General features: G+C 61.3%; 2 protein-coding genes across 2 annotated transcripts; both read right to left on the bottom strand.

Annotated features, from left to right (window-relative positions):
- Positions 1–3,258: 3,258 nt before the first annotated feature.
- Positions 3,259–7,125, bottom strand: TMEM82 (transmembrane protein 82). Its single transcript, XM_070403136.1, has 6 exons — positions 7,008–7,125; positions 6,790–6,862; positions 6,413–6,587; positions 5,559–5,976; positions 4,129–4,316; positions 3,259–3,633 (listed from the first exon to the last, which is right to left on the bottom strand). Exons 1-6 carry the CDS (start codon positions 7,096–7,098, stop codon positions 3,544–3,546), a joined length of 1,035 nt encoding a protein of 344 aa, XP_070259237.1. The 5' UTR covers positions 7,099–7,125; the 3' UTR covers positions 3,259–3,543.
- A 626-nt stretch (positions 7,126–7,751) lies between these two features.
- SLC25A34 (solute carrier family 25 member 34) lies at positions 7,752–12,780 on the bottom strand. The gene is made up of 5 exons (XM_070404164.1): positions 12,041–12,780; positions 10,601–10,666; positions 10,357–10,509; positions 9,894–10,028; positions 7,752–9,239 (listed from the first exon to the last, which is right to left on the bottom strand). The coding sequence occupies exons 1-5, from the start codon at positions 12,458–12,460 to the stop codon at positions 9,078–9,080; spliced, it is 936 nt and encodes a 311-aa protein (XP_070260265.1). The 5' UTR covers positions 12,461–12,780; the 3' UTR covers positions 7,752–9,077.
- Positions 12,781–13,971: the final 1,191 nt, after the last annotated feature.

Genomic DNA, 13,971 nt, shown 5'->3' with positions numbered 1-13,971 from the left:
ATTTGGATCTTGGCTCCCTCACTTATTAGCACTGTGACCTTGAGCAAATCACTTCATCTCTCTGAACCTTGAGCTTTCTCCTGGGGAGAAAACAATAGTCAACTCCTCACAAGCTTGTTCTGAAGGCTGGGGGTGGGGGTGGGGTGGATAATGCAAGAAAAATTCCCAGCACGGGGTGGGGTTGTAGTTGCCTATTGACAGCTCTCTGCAAGTGAAATGCAAATGTGCTCATCTTTCTTTACCTGGGTGGGGACACGCGCCCCCCCCTCCCCCCCCCCCCCCCCCCCCCCCCCCCCCCCCCCGCCCCGCATCGTTTCCTGCTCTATCGCCTGAGCCAGTGCCTCCTTCCCTGTCTCCTTACTCACATCAGAAAGGTGTGGTTGAGGCGGAGTTCCAGTCCCTTCTGGGTGAGGGGCACTGGAGGCCACGGACAGGCTCTGGGTTAAGTGCCCTACCTCCATCAGAGAGTAACTTGCTCAAGGTCACATCCATTAGTAAGCTTCATTCAAGCCCAGTGGTCCACCTCCAAACCCCTTCACTGAACAGGTCAAGTTTATAAGAAATGTTCGGGAGAGCCTCAGCGATAGCCTTTCCGTGGTGGCTGACTCCCTCGGTCCATCCAGGCCTCCTCAGTGAAGCCCTCTGTAGAAGGCAGCTTCTAGGGTGGCTCCCGGGGATCCCCACTTTCTGCCAAACCCTTGTATAACCCCCTCCTCTCAGGGGTGACTTGCTTCTAACCAACAGAACACAGCAAAAACAGTGGGAGGTTACGAAAAGATGGTGACTTCTGTCCTGCTGTTCTTCTCTCTCTCCCTCACTGCCTTGGTTGCTGGAGGGAAGCCAGCCAGCAGGTTGTGAGCTGCCCTATAGAGAGGCTCATGTGGTAAGAATGGAGGGAGCGCCTTGCCCAACAGCCACAGGGGAAACCGGGGCCTGAGGCCCAGTAGCCCAGGAGAAAGTGAATCCTGCCAACAACCATGGGAGTGAGGTTGGGATTGGATCCTTCCCCAACCGAGCCTTAGGATGACATCACAGCCTCCACCAACATCTTGACCGCGGCCTGTGAGAGACCCTAAGCCAGAGGACCCAGTCAAGCTGCACCCAGATTCCCAACACACACAAAAAGTGAGACAATAAATGTCTGTTATTTTAAGCTGCTTGGTTTTGGGGTCATTTATTATGCAGCTGTAAATGACAAAATACCCTCCCTAGCCCTGTAACCCCATCACTCTATCCCCTTACCAGATGTTCAGTAATTATTTGTGAATGAATAAATAGAGAAAGGAATGCGGGACACCCTGAGGGACAATGCTATAGCTCAGAAAAGCCAGAAGTGTGTGTGTGTGTGTGTGTGTGTGTGAGAGAGAGAGAGGGGGGGGGGGGCTCAGGAGGGAGGTGGCTGGCTCGCCCCAATCCCAGCTGCCCCGGGGGTTGCCATCATGCCCAGTAGCAGGGAGTGGGCACTCTGGTCTCCCACCTCCTTAGGATGCTGGTCAGGGCCCAGGCGTGGGCTCTCGAGGTCTCTGCGGGATCAAGTCCCAGAGTCATGCCCCTGCTCCAGGCCACCCCTTTGCATCTCCCCTGCCCTCTGGACCTCAGCCCTATTTCTCTTTGTTTGGAATGTAGATTTGCTAAATGCCTCTCTTGAGTGATCTAATGTTTATACCCTTGTTGGACTTTTCACAAAAATAATTGAGTAGATAAGAAAAGAATCCCATTCCAGCCCACGTGGCCCAGGTTTTGTTTGGAAAATGGTCCCTGTGCCCATAAAAAGGAAAGGACCACGAGTCTAGTCCCTCCCAGCCTGTCCCCTCTGGGTGCTAGGCTATACGGGGCCAGAAGGTCAGGGAACCTTCCAGCAAAAACATCAGAACGGTTGGAACCTGGTGCCCAGTCTGGGTCCAGCAAGGGGCTGGCCCTGTGCCCACCTAACTGAGCCATTTCCTCCTAGATGGAGACAAGTTTCCTGCCCAGAGGGAGCTGAGCACACTCCCAGGCCGAGGGGTGCTGGGTCCTATATTGGCAGTGGAGGGACCCATAGCCTTGTCCCCACCTCAGCTACTCTGGGGCCCAGAGGCCCCTTCTGGGGGCAGGACAAAGCAAGGGGTCAGAGGTGGGGCTCAAGCTGTGAGTTGGGTGGCCACTCCTGGAGGAGGCAGCTGGAACCCCCCATCCAGCCTGGGCCAGCCTGCCTTGTGTCCCAGGGGTCCCCCAAGGTGGAGGGTGGAAAGTCCTAGGCCGGACTGTCTGCTCCAGTGCAGCCTTCGGGCGACCGTGGCGGCCTTTGCTGAGAAGCCAGACCCGTCAGAGCCAGGAACCCTCCAAGAACCTTCTCCAGCCTTCAATCCCCAGAGCTGCCTCATGACCCCTTGGAAGCCCTGGCTGCCCGCCCCCCCCCCCCCCACACACACACACATCTCCTTTGCCCCATGGGGCCCCTGCTGGGAAAGAGCCCCAGCTCAGTCCCCAGGGATCCAAGCTGCCCTGTGGGGCTGGGAGTCTGGGCCAGGAGAACATGACTGTGATGGAGCCTCAGGCTACCCCGGACAAAAGGTGGCCAGAGCCACATTCCAGAACCTGCCAAGAAGGGACCTGTCATATTTTTCATGCCCACCTGTTAGTTTTTCTGGCTCCAATTCTTCAACAAGAAGAGGGTAGCAGGAAGCATGCAAAGCACTTGAGCTCTGGGGGTAGGCCATCTGGATTCCAACCCAGACTTCGCCACTAACTAGCTGTGTGCCCTTGAGAAAGTTATTTAACCTCTCTGAGCCTCAGCTTCTAAATCTGTAAAAAGGGATAACTTGGGGCTGATGTCAGAATGAAATGAGATTATTAAAAAGGCACACAACCCATGGTAGCTGTTCTGATAGGCTCAGAGGGGGACAGCAGCCTACCCAAGGGTGCACAGCAGGCCAGCAGAGGGGTCGGTATTCAGCCTTTCTTCTGTACTTGCTGGAAAAGCAGGAACATGAGGCTGAACGGAGCTGAGACAGGAAGCATCCTCATGGGCTTAGACAGGCCAGGGTGCGGGTGGGACCGAGAGGCCCTTCAGCTGTGCCTCAGCCTAGGATGGGACAGGACAGCACCGTCCCCCCAAGATGCAAGTGGGTGCTCGTGCATGTGTCCATCCGCCGCACCCCACTGCCTCCTCAGCCACCTCAGTAGTCGACTCCTGACACATATCCCAGGAGCCCGCCCGGCCAGGAAGCTGTGTGGTGGGAAAGGCCTTGCTCCTCTGCACGCTCATGATTCCAGCCACAGGGTGAGAAAAACATCTTTATTGTCTGAGGAGAGGACAGGGAGGCGGTAGGGGGAGGCCCCTGGGGCAGGTCTCAGGGCTGTGTGCCCACTGCCCACCCCAGTAAAGGATGAACCCAGTGGCCCCAGGTGCACCCTCCTAACCCCAAACCCTCCGTCCCTCTCAGGGGGCTCCAGTGCGAGTTCCAGGTGGGGCCAACCCTGCCCCCTGCCTCCGGGCACCGTGCTGGTGTCAGGCCTCCAGGTGAGCCTGGGTGGGTCCGGGAGTCTGTTCTGGGGGGCAGGTCAGGAAGGGGCCGTCCCCTGGGTCTGGGCAGGTGCCGAGGGCTGGGGCTGGCTTGGAGCTGACACGGAAGGCCTCTGGGGTGGAAAATCCTGAGGGAAGGCGGGGAGGAAAGGATGGAGGATACCCCACCAATGCCTCCATTTATTCAAGGCCTTCCTCGTATTCAGGGCCTCTGGGGCACAGGTCAAAGGTTAACACCAGGTGAGAGAGGGGATCCGAGCTCCTGCCCCCACCCCAAGAGAGGTTTCCCCAGCTCACCCAAGGGTATTTTTTCCATTGATTTTTAAAGAGAATAGAAGGGAGTGGGGCGGGGGGGACAGACAGAGAGAGAAACATCCATGTGAGAGACACATCGATTGGTTGCCTCCCGCACGTGCCTCGACCGGGACAGGGGATCAAGCCTGCAACCGAGGTTTGTGCCCCTGATGGACTCGCACCCAAGACCCTTCAGTCCACGGGCCGACACGCTCAGCACTAAGCAAACCGGCGAGGGCCCAGCTCTTCTTCCACTCGGGCCCGCGGAGGCTCCCAGGCTGTCAGGAGCAGGCGTCAGTGTGTAGGGGACGCGCGGGGTGGGGGCCCACCTGTTTCTGGCAGAGGTCAAGCAGAGTGCGGACGCCCACCAGGCACCAGAGCTCGCCCAGCAGGGAGATGAGGACACCCAGCAGGTCCAGCCAGCGGCCCACCGTCAGCAGCAGCACGAAGAGGCCGCCCATGCGCACCAGCACCGTCTGGACCTGGCTCTGCAGGCCAGGGTGCTGCCGCTGCTCCTCTGTGGGACACACCGCCTGTCACCGCCCACCTGCCCCAACCGGCACCCCAAACTGAGGTCCAGCTGGATCAGGGCTGGGCCTCCCTGCTTCCCTCCCGCCCCCCACTCCCAGTGCAAGCCTTCCCCTCCCTCCCCCTGCAGCCCACCTCCCTTGCTTCTGGCCCCACCCCCACTCTTGGAGCCCCACAAGGCACCAGGCCCTCTGCCTCCCAGGCCTCACTGCTCACCTGCGCCTCCTGCTGGTGTGCCCCTCCTGCGCTCCGGACAGAGCACTCCACCCTGCAGCCCGACTCCTCTCCTGCACGTCTACGTCTCACCCCTTAGTAAGCCTGTCCACTCTGCCAAGCAGATCCCCACCCACGTCGCCTCGCTACTCCACTGCCCACCCCGGTCCCGGCCACCTTCGTCTCTCCAAGCAGCCTCCTCACTGGGCTCCTGGCTTCTGTTCTTGACCCTACAATTCAAGTGTCTACTCAACAGCTCATGACCTTCCGAACGCAGTGAGAGGACGTCATTCCTGTGCGTGTCACCCGCCAGCACTTCCCCCGCATTCGGAATGAGCTGCACACGCCTCGCCTTGCCTGTGAGGCCCTGCTGGATGTCCGGTGCCCGCGCCCAGTTCCTCTCATCCCTGGCTCGCTTCTCTTTACTCAAACCCGCAGCCACTGGGGTTTCTTTGCTTCAGCGAGCACCCCAAGCTCACTCCCACCCCAGTGCCTTTGCACCTGCTGCTCTCGACCTGACTGCCCTTCCTTTTCTGGCCACCCTCACTCTGTCCAGCCCATCCCCACTTTGCAGCCAGGAGCCTCTTCCTAGAGCCCAGATCTGATCAGAACCAACCCCCCCCCCGCCCCAACAACACTGCCCACGAGGACTCTCCATCAGGCCCCAGTGAACCGCGTCAGCTTCAGCCCCTCTTGGGGTGACAGCTACACTCAGCTTCTTCCAGTTGTTTGAGGCTGCCATGCTCTCTCACGTCTGAGCCCTGACATACAAGGTCATGTCCCCTCACCTCTCTCAGGGGCTCCTGCTTATCCTTAAAGGTCCAATTCCAGCACCATCTCCTCAGGGCACGCTGCACCCCTCTCTGAGTTGCCCCGCCACGTGGCCTCTGCCACAGGCTAGGCACCCTGGGGTGGCAGGGGTGGGGGCTAGCTTGTCAGCCTCCGGGGATCTAGGACAGTGCTGGGCCGCCAGACAGCAAATGCCCAGTGGGTGCCCAGGCCCCCCTGCGGCCCTCACCTTGCATGTAGATGACCAGCAGGGTGTAGCAGATGGTGAGCGGCGTCCAGAAGCGCACAGCCTCCGAGGTGGTCATGAAGTCCCGGTTGATGAGGGCCACGGCCGCCAGGTCGCCCACAGCAAAAGCCACGACCAGGGCGCGGCCCAGCAGGCAGGGCAGGTCACACGCCCCTGCCAGCAGACCCAGGCAGACCCCACAGTAGTGCTGGCTGCTGTGCAGCTCATAGAGGCGGCAGACGTGGCGGAGGAGGCGCTGGGCCAGCGAGCTCAGCAGCGCGGCCAGCCCGAGGCCCAGCAGCAGGTTGAGCGTGCGGTGAGAGGCGCCCTCCTGCAGGAAGCTCAGGCCGCAGCTCAGCCCACAGCCCAGCGAGTACTGGCCCAGCAGGTACAGCTGCAGCCTCTCGGTGCTCCCGGAGCCCTGGCGGGAAGATGGCAGGAGAGGGGCCGCGATGGTGGTCCCCTCACCACCGGGACACCGAGGGCTGGCAGGGTACAAACGCTTCAGTCTACAGGAGGCTGGGCCCCAAAGGAACCCCTCCGATCATTCCCCAAGAGGGAATCCTGCCTCCCGTCAAGCCCTAATGGGGTCACTTCTTCCCACTTAATTTCCATCCTGGTTGTTACTGGCACCCATGTGCTTGCTGAAGCACCGGTGGTGGCTCAGAGCCTTGGAGGCCTGGATTTAAAGCCTGACTCCACTTCCTGTGGGTTACCCTCTCTGAGCCTCAGTTTCCCCGTCTGTGAACGGGGCTCACACAGCCTTTCCCCTATGCTTGTGAGGGTCATGGGATGATGCACTCCAATGATCTAGCCTGCGGGGCCGTCAGTGCGCACCCATCACCTCCCGGCCTCACCTTGCCCAGGGACAGCAGCGTGGAGACAGCCCTGAGGGAGAACTCCAGCACCACCAGGGAGGCCACCCGGGGCCCCACGAGGGTCAGGATCAGGGCCAGCCCGGGCAGGTGCACGGACTCCAGCAAGGCCCACCGGGCCTGCAGCCGCTCCTTTTCCAGCCGCCATTCCGGGTTGCTGTGGGGGCAGAGGGGGTGTAGGCAGAGTGGCAGAGCCAGCAGCCTGGGCCCTGGAGGGGGTCCCGGGGCCCCGGCCACACTCCCTGGCTGGACCGGATGGGTGGTCTCTTGCCCCCAGTCCTCCCTCAGAGACCAGAGTCACAGCTGGGGGTCAGGGGCCTGAAAAGGGCTGGGAGTGGGCCGGGCAGGTGGACACTCACTTGGCACAGCCCACGAAGAAGTAAACCTTCAGGAGGCTGTTCAGGACGGAGACTCCGCAGGCCCCGATGAGGCCTGAGGGGAGGGAGGGAGAGTGGGCGTGCTCGCAGGGTTAGAGGAGGGGCAGCCTAGGGCTGGGAGACCTACAGGTGGGGTGCACCCTGCACCACCCCCTGCACCACCGGAGCAGGCCCTGGAGGGGGCGGGAGGAGGCGCTCACCTTTCAGAACAGAGTCGAGGAGGAGGCCGGAGCCCCACTCGAGGGAGGAGAGGCCCGGGAGCCAGGAGGGGAGGGACGGCAGGGAGAACATGGCAGCCAGATCCAGCCCAGCCTCGGGCCTGGTCTGCTCCGGAGAGCTGACGTCACAGGGCAAAGGTGCCGGTGCAGGCGAGGGAGGTGGGAGGGTCAAAGGCCCAGGGCGGGAGGGCAGGGAGGGGAGCGGGAGGGTTAGGGGTGATGGGACCAACTGCGGCCCAGTGTTCCCCATCCGGGCAGCACCAGATGAAGGGGCATCTCAGGGGCTGGTCTCTGTCCCCACTCAAGCCTGGTGCCCACTTTTCTGACTCTCCCTTAGGGCTTGCCTCACAGTGGCTTCCTGAAGCCCAGGCCTCTCTGTCCTGTCGTGCTTTGTCTCCAGCCTTCGGTCTGGGCTCTGTCCTCTCAGCCCAGAGTCTGGAGGGGGGCGTGTATCCCCTGCCAGGCCTGAGGTTGGGATCCAGCTCTGGGCCCCACCCCCGCAGCCACTGGCAGCGCCTTGACTATCCTCTCTGTGTCCACTAGGTGGCAGGCTTCCCCGGGGCCAGACGGGGTGGGGCTGTCCAGCCCAATGCTTTTGGACCCTCCTTCCCCAAACTGAAGTAGCTAAGGAAAGGGGTTCAGGGGAGGGGGAGACTAAGGTAGAGAGCCAAAGGGGCGGGGGGCTCAGGGTCAGGGGAGACTGAGGCTGCCGGCAGAGGAGACTCATTGAAGTAAAGAAAATAGAAAACTTTATTGGTTTGGAGTGTTGGTAGGCGTGTCCCCGGGAGCAGCTTTTCCCAGGCGCAGGTGTTAGCAGGGAAGGCGGTCAGGCTGCTGGGCCGGGGCCAGGCCTCCCCTTTCAGGGGCCTGGGCGTCCACCTCCGTGGCACAGAGGTGAGCGCGGCCTGAGGGACACCCACGCGGGGAGTGTGGCTGCAGCTTGGGGGAAGCGCCGGAGGAGGATGCCTGGCTCTGCTACTCCACTTGGGCCAGCCACTCCCCCAGCCTGGCCTCAGTCTCCTCATCTGAACCACAGGCATCCTGAGGGCTCCTTTCCAGGGTCGCCATGAGGATCTGTGCAAATGCCCGCAGTGCTAGGCACCGGGAGGGCCTCAGGAGAGCCATAGTTGAGGTGACAGGCTGAATTGTGTCCCCCCTGCACCCCAATTCATTATAATGAAGTCCTACCCCCAGGACCTCAGAGGGTGACTGTAGTTGGAGAAGGGTCTTTACAGAGGTGATTAAGTTACCATGCGGTCACTAGGGTGGCCCTCGTCCCAAATGACTGGTCCTTATGAGATGAGATTGGGGCACAGACACGCACAGAAGGAAGGACACACAGAAATCCGCCATCTCAAGCCAAGGAGCGAGGCCTGAGAAGAAACCAACCCTGCTGACCCCTTGATCTTGGACTTCCGGCTTCCAGAACTGGGAGAAATCACCGTCGATGGTTATAGCCGCCTGGTCTGAGGCACTTTGTTCCGGCAGCCCTGGCGGACCGCCACGGGAGATGACACGCCTCCGGGGCACCCAGGGTCTCCTGTGTGCAGTGATCCCTTGGGGACACTCCGCCCCGCGTCCTGGTCCTTGCCAAGGGCACAGTTCTGGGCTGGGCAGGGTTGCTCCAGTCCTGGCTCTGCCATTTTAACGCTGTGTGGCTTTGATCAAAGCTCTTCACCCTTCTGAGCCTCGGCTTGCTCCTTGGTGAGAGGGTTTGTCACCTCCCACTGTTGTTTCAGGTTGAAGCCGCTGATGCAGGTAAGTGACCCAGCTCATGGCTGTACTCGGGGCCCTGGGACAAGGCAACCCCAAGCAGAGAAGGAAGGGAAGAGGACTTTCCAGAGAACAGAGGTGGTGATTGGCAGCAGGCTGGTGGGTCATGGGGCTGGTGGTCACGGGGCTGGTGGGTTGACCAGCTGTCCACGCTCTCCCCAGACCCGGGGCAGAACCTGGGCCTGTGGCTGGTGAGAGATGGCCATTCCCAGCTGGAGCAGGGTGACGGGCTGTGTCAGGCTGTGGGGTGAGGGATGCCCTAGATGCCCTGGCCCCACCCTACCGGGCCAGTTTCCGGAGCTCATCCCAGAAGAGCATGCTGAGGATGGTGTGGGGGCCCAGGCGCAGGTAGGCGGGGCCCAGACCCTTGTAGAGCGCTGGGGGTCCCTCCTGCCGCCAGATCTTCACCAGGCAGTCAGCCAAGCCCCGGTACAGCCGGCCCTGGGGACAGACGCAGGGTGGGAGTCACTACAGGCGCCGTGGGGCCCTGGCTGGCACACCAGAATATGTCTGTGTGTAAGGGCTTCTGTGGCACCTCAGAAAAGGCACCCCCCCCCCCCCAATCTAGGGAAATTACAGAATGAAGGATCTTTACGTGACAACATTTTAAAAGGAGTCTCTTCCTTCAGGCAGCCCCAGCCCCAGCCAGGGGCTGTTTGGCTAGTGGCACACAGGTGGGTTTCATCCCTAACAGCCTGTGGAGGGCACCTGCGTGTTGGGCACAGCTGCACCAGCGTACATGATGGCGGACACCTGTCTGTGAGGCCGTGGGGTCAGGCCTGGATTCCAGTGCAGGGTCCTCCACACATAACAGCTGGGTGACCTCAAGCAAGTCACTTGATATCTCTGAGCCTCAGTTTCCTCATCAGGAAAATGAAGGTGGGTGTGAGGATGGAATAAATTCCAGATGTGAGACTGCTTAGCACGTGCCTAGGTCATAGGTGCTCCGCACACAAGCCGAATGAATGCGTTTGCATGTATGTCACATGCCTGTGTGTCTCGGCTGTGTGTATGTGTGTGTGTGTGTGTGTGTGTGTGTGTTGGGACGGGTGCTCTCCAGCTCCCCACATCCTCACCACCGGGTCCCCTGCTCACCCTGCCAGCTCCATCCACAGGCTGATTGTACAGCCGAGTGCTGACCACATCGAAGGGGGTCATGACCGCCACCACCGCCACACTGCTGATCATGCCTCCGGCCAGGGCCACCAGCCAGCTGTCCTCCGGGAGCCACTGTGGGGATGGCACAGGCTGCTGACACCTGCCGCTGCTCCCACCAGCCTCCCTCCACCTGGGGGAAGGGAGAAGACAGGGCCCCTCCAGCCATTCCCCACCCACATCTCCCCCACAAGGTCCTTCACACCTTCAGGGTTCACTGCTGGCCCCCCATTCCTGCTTGGCCCAGGGGTCCTATGGGGCCTTGTCTGTCACCACCCACTGGGGTTCCCTGTGTGAGAGTCCAGCTGGAGATGTTGAGGTGTGACTCGGGCCCAGGCAGAGAGGGAGAAAGGAGGCAGGTGGCCCTCCTCACTCCTGTGTGTCTGTGTCCCTGGCCCCTCACCTGTCGCTCCTGCACCCAGGCCTTGGCAGAGGCGAAGGTGGCCAGCTGGGCAGCTGAGCCAACCATGACTCGGGGCACAGCCCCGCCCACACCCCGCCACAGACCTGCCAGGCCCTGCTGCCGCCAGATGGTCTCCAAGGCCCCCAGGACGCTCTGTGGGGAGAGGGCACAGGGTCACTGGGCAGCCCCTTGCCTGCCCAGGAGCCCACCCAGCCCGGGGAGCTCTGGGGAGTGACAGTCCCACCTGGTGGTGGTGCTGGTGCCCCACAGCCATCTCGGCCACCGTCTGGGCCTGCAGCTGCGTTTTGACCTGTGAGAGCAGAGGTGATGGAGGGCTTAGGGCCCAGCCTTGGGAGCCTGGCTGAGCTGTGTGGGTGGAGGGCACCCTTTCCTGGTCGCCCAGGGCAGAGTGCAGGCCCGGGCAGCGATGTTTCAGGGAGCAGTCCCACTGAGCACCTGGACTTCCAGGAGCCCACACTGCAGCTTAGGGGGCGTGTGAAACAGGGTTGGGGCGAGTCTCCAGAGTTGGCCGGCTCTGCACACACCCCCTGTGTCTGCTTACCTTCGAAAAGCTGTTCTGAGGGCCGGGGGAGAGGACAGTGGTACCGCATCCAGCCTAGTGCCAGCCTGGCTCCGGGAAGCATCATTCTTTTTTAAAATGTTTTTATAGAGAGAGTACTTATTCATTTTTTATTTCTTTTAACTGTTTTTTATTGATTTTTAGAGAGAGAGAAAGGGAGAGGGATAGAGAGATAGAAACATGGATGAGAGAGAAACATCATTGATCAGCTGCTCCCTTTCCGCCTCTGACTGGGGATGGAGCCCACAACCTGTGCATGTTCCCTGTCCAGGAATAGAATAGGTGACCTCTTAGTTCCTGGTTGATGCTCAACCACTGTGCTACACTAGACAGGCAGGGAAGCTTTATTATTTTTTATTTTTTAATATGTTTTTTAAAAAATATTTTATTGATTTTTTACAGAGAGGAAGGGAGAGGGATAGAGAGTTAGAAACATCGATGAGAGAAAAACATCGATCAGCTGCCTCCTGCACACTCCCTACTGGGTATGTGCCCGCAACCAAGGTACATGCCCTTGACCGGAATCGAACCTGGGACCCTTGAGTGCGCAGGCCGACGCTCTATCCACTGAGCCAAACCGGTTAGGGCTTAATATGTTTTTATTGACTTTTTTTAAGAGAGAGAGAGGGAGGGAGAGGGATAGAGATGAGAGAGAAACATGGAAAGGCTGCCTCCCGCATGTCCCCCACTGGGGATCGAGCCTGCAACCTGGGCATGTGCCCTGACTGGGAATTGAACCCAGGACCTCTTGGTTCATGGATGGATGCTCACCACTAGGCCACACTGACTAGGCTGGAAGCTTTACTCTTGACTTGTACAAGCCACACAAGTGCACACCTCCAGCACACCTGCTACCCTCTGCCCCTGCCCTGGCTCAGGACCTGCAGGATGGGGACTCCAGGGGACAGAGGATGGGGCAAGGTCCTGGGGCAGATTTCAGTCCTGGGAAGGGATGTTCCAGGGAGCAGCCCCACCTAGCCTGCCCCCACCCCCTTCACTGCCTCCCCTCCCCCCGCCCTGGCCACAGAGGCCAGCCCTGGAAGCTTTGGAGCCCTGGCGGGAGTTGGGTCACGGGATGGTGGAGGATGGAGACGAGGCACTCACCAGGTAAGCAGGGCTCCCCACGAAGGCTCCCAGTGCCCCAGCCACCGCACCTGCGACCACGGTGCCACCTGGCTGCTGGGTGAGGCCAGCCTGGCAGGCCAGGCTGTAGCAATAGAAGCGGACGCTGTTCATCAGGCCCTGGTAGAGCAGGCTGGCGGCCAGCCCCTTCTGCAGGCCACTCAGCCCATCTGCTCTGGCCACGGCGGCGATGGAGGCCACAAAGCCCCGGTAGGGCTGAGGGTAGGTGCCCGGGGCCTGCAGCTCCCCCTGCAGCTGCAGCCGAGTCTTCACCACCTCCAGCGGGTTGGTGAAGACGCAGGCCAGGCAACAGGCCGAGGCACCCAGCACCAGGTCCACAGCCGGGGCCACCGCTCCCGTGTCCTCTGTGCCAGCAGCTGGCTGTGCCCGGGTCAGGGGCATGGCACAGACCCTGGGGTGGTGGCGCTCAGGTTGCCTGTACCCCTGGAGGGTCACAGGGCTAGGGATCGAGGGGCCCGGGGGCCATGTCTGGAGGGCAGGGTCCGGTGGGACAGGCCTGCAGCTGCCAGGCCGTTGCTGATCTATCCCGGGAGTCCACCTGCCCCGCGCTCAGCTCACGCCTGGGCTGTGGGTGCCTGGGACACACCCCTGCTGGGTTCCGACCAATCCCAGCTGCCTTTGTTCTCCACACCTCCTGGCTGGGCGGACCTAGACACTGGGATCTGGGGCAAAGGTCACCTGGACCAGCAAGAGATTGGGGGCAGGGAGGTGCCAATCAGCTGCGCCTCCTTCTCCTGCCCCTTGTCCTCCAGCCCTCCCTGTGGTCCCTGGGGCAAAGGGCTGGTGCTTCTGCCCCACCTTAGGCTTAGCCAGTCCTGCTGCAGCTCAGAGCCCTGGGCATGGGGAACTGCCCCGGGGGGCTCCTGGCCACAGTCTGCTGGGCAACTCAGCCACAGCCCCACTCCTACCCCTGCCGCGTGTGAGGACCCCTCTCGGGCCTCGGCCTTCCAGTCTGGCTCCCACAGTCTGCGGTCCCACTGTCAGGGCGGGCAGAGGAGGGACTGACCTGGACCCCAGCGGTGCTAGAATGTGACAGTGCAGGTCACTTCCCCTGAGCGTCAGCTCTCCATTTGTAAAGGGGGGCGGCCATACCCACGGCAGAGCTTCTCTGGAGGGTCAGTGATGTGTGAAAAGCACCCAACAAAGGTGGTCCACATCCCCCCTGCCGGGGTCCCTGGGGGGGTAGGAGACCTCCAGGAGTGACCAGTGGCTTTGGCCGCTTACCTGGTAGGGACTTGTCCCTCCGCCCTACCCTCCTCCCAGTGGGAACCCCTCCTGGGTTGTGGCTTCTGGAGGAGCCCCTGCAGGAAATGGCCCTTTGTGCCTGGTGAAAGGCGCCCGCTCCCCCTCTCCCCGCACTGCTGCCAGGTGCCAGGCTGCTCACCTTGACCTCTGCCCTCAGAGCAGTTCTCTCCTGCCAGGGCCACCCTGCATCACCCTAGGCGCTGGTGTCAGTGTCAAAACCGGAGGCAGAGCCGGCCTGCCTGGAACCCTGCCTCGGTGGCCGCCACACCCACCCCCTCCCGAGTCTACCCCTTTCCTCCGGTGTGTGTGAGGCCCTGCAGGTGGCAGTGGCGAACGGCTCCCCAGCCTGGTAGGCTTGGCATCCTCTAGCCAGCCCCTGGGGCAGCAGCTCGACAAGAGGCCTCGGGAACAGCGTGAATTCTCCCGGGTTTACCCGAGTGCCTGGCATCTACCCCCATGGCTGGGAGGCCAGGAGGCAGGAGTGTCTTTCTGGTAGTGGAGACCCGCCTAGGCCTGGGCCACCCCACCCCTGGCCCCTGCAGGAAACAGGAGGGAGGGCAAAGGTCAGGCCGTGGACTCCCAGGCCTGGGCTCCTCCAGACTCGAGTGCCCCAGGCCGCAGGGACTCTGGTTCCCAGTGTTGGCACC

Source organism: Myotis yumanensis, unplaced genomic scaffold (assembly GCF_028538775.1).
Source record: "Myotis yumanensis isolate MYYU_CA2020_CCGP unplaced genomic scaffold, mMyoYum1.0.hap1 SCAF_2, whole genome shotgun sequence".
Lineage (NCBI taxonomy): Eukaryota > Metazoa > Chordata > Mammalia > Chiroptera > Vespertilionidae > Myotis > Myotis yumanensis.
This window is presented reverse-complemented; position numbering and strand designations above follow the sequence as displayed.

Bases quoted from the DNA above. Each gene is read 5' to 3' on its own strand.
- TMEM82 (XM_070403136.1), bottom strand. From the start codon at position 7,098: ATGTTCTCCCTGCCGTCCCTCCCCTCCTGGCTCCCGGGCCTCTCCTCC. The intron at 6,863-7,007 runs GTGAGCGCCTCC...CCCTCCCCTCAG, and splicing joins CCTCGACTCTGTTCTGAAAG to GCCTCATCGGGGCCTGCGGA. The intron at 5,977-6,412 runs GTGAGGCCGGGA...TCTTCCCGCCAG, and splicing joins CGCTGCTGTCCCTGGGCAAG to GGCTCCGGGAGCACCGAGAG.
- SLC25A34 (XM_070404164.1), bottom strand. From the start codon at position 12,460: ATGCCCCTGACCCGGGCACAGCCAGCTGCTGGCACAGAGGACACGGGA. The intron at 10,667-12,040 runs GTGAGTGCCTCG...CTGCTCTCACAG, and splicing joins TGGGGAGCCCTGCTTACCTG to GTCAAAACGCAGCTGCAGGC. The intron at 9,240-9,893 runs GTGAGCAGGGGA...GTCTGTCCCCAG, and splicing joins CTGTGGATGGAGCTGGCAGG to GGCCGGCTGTACCGGGGCTT.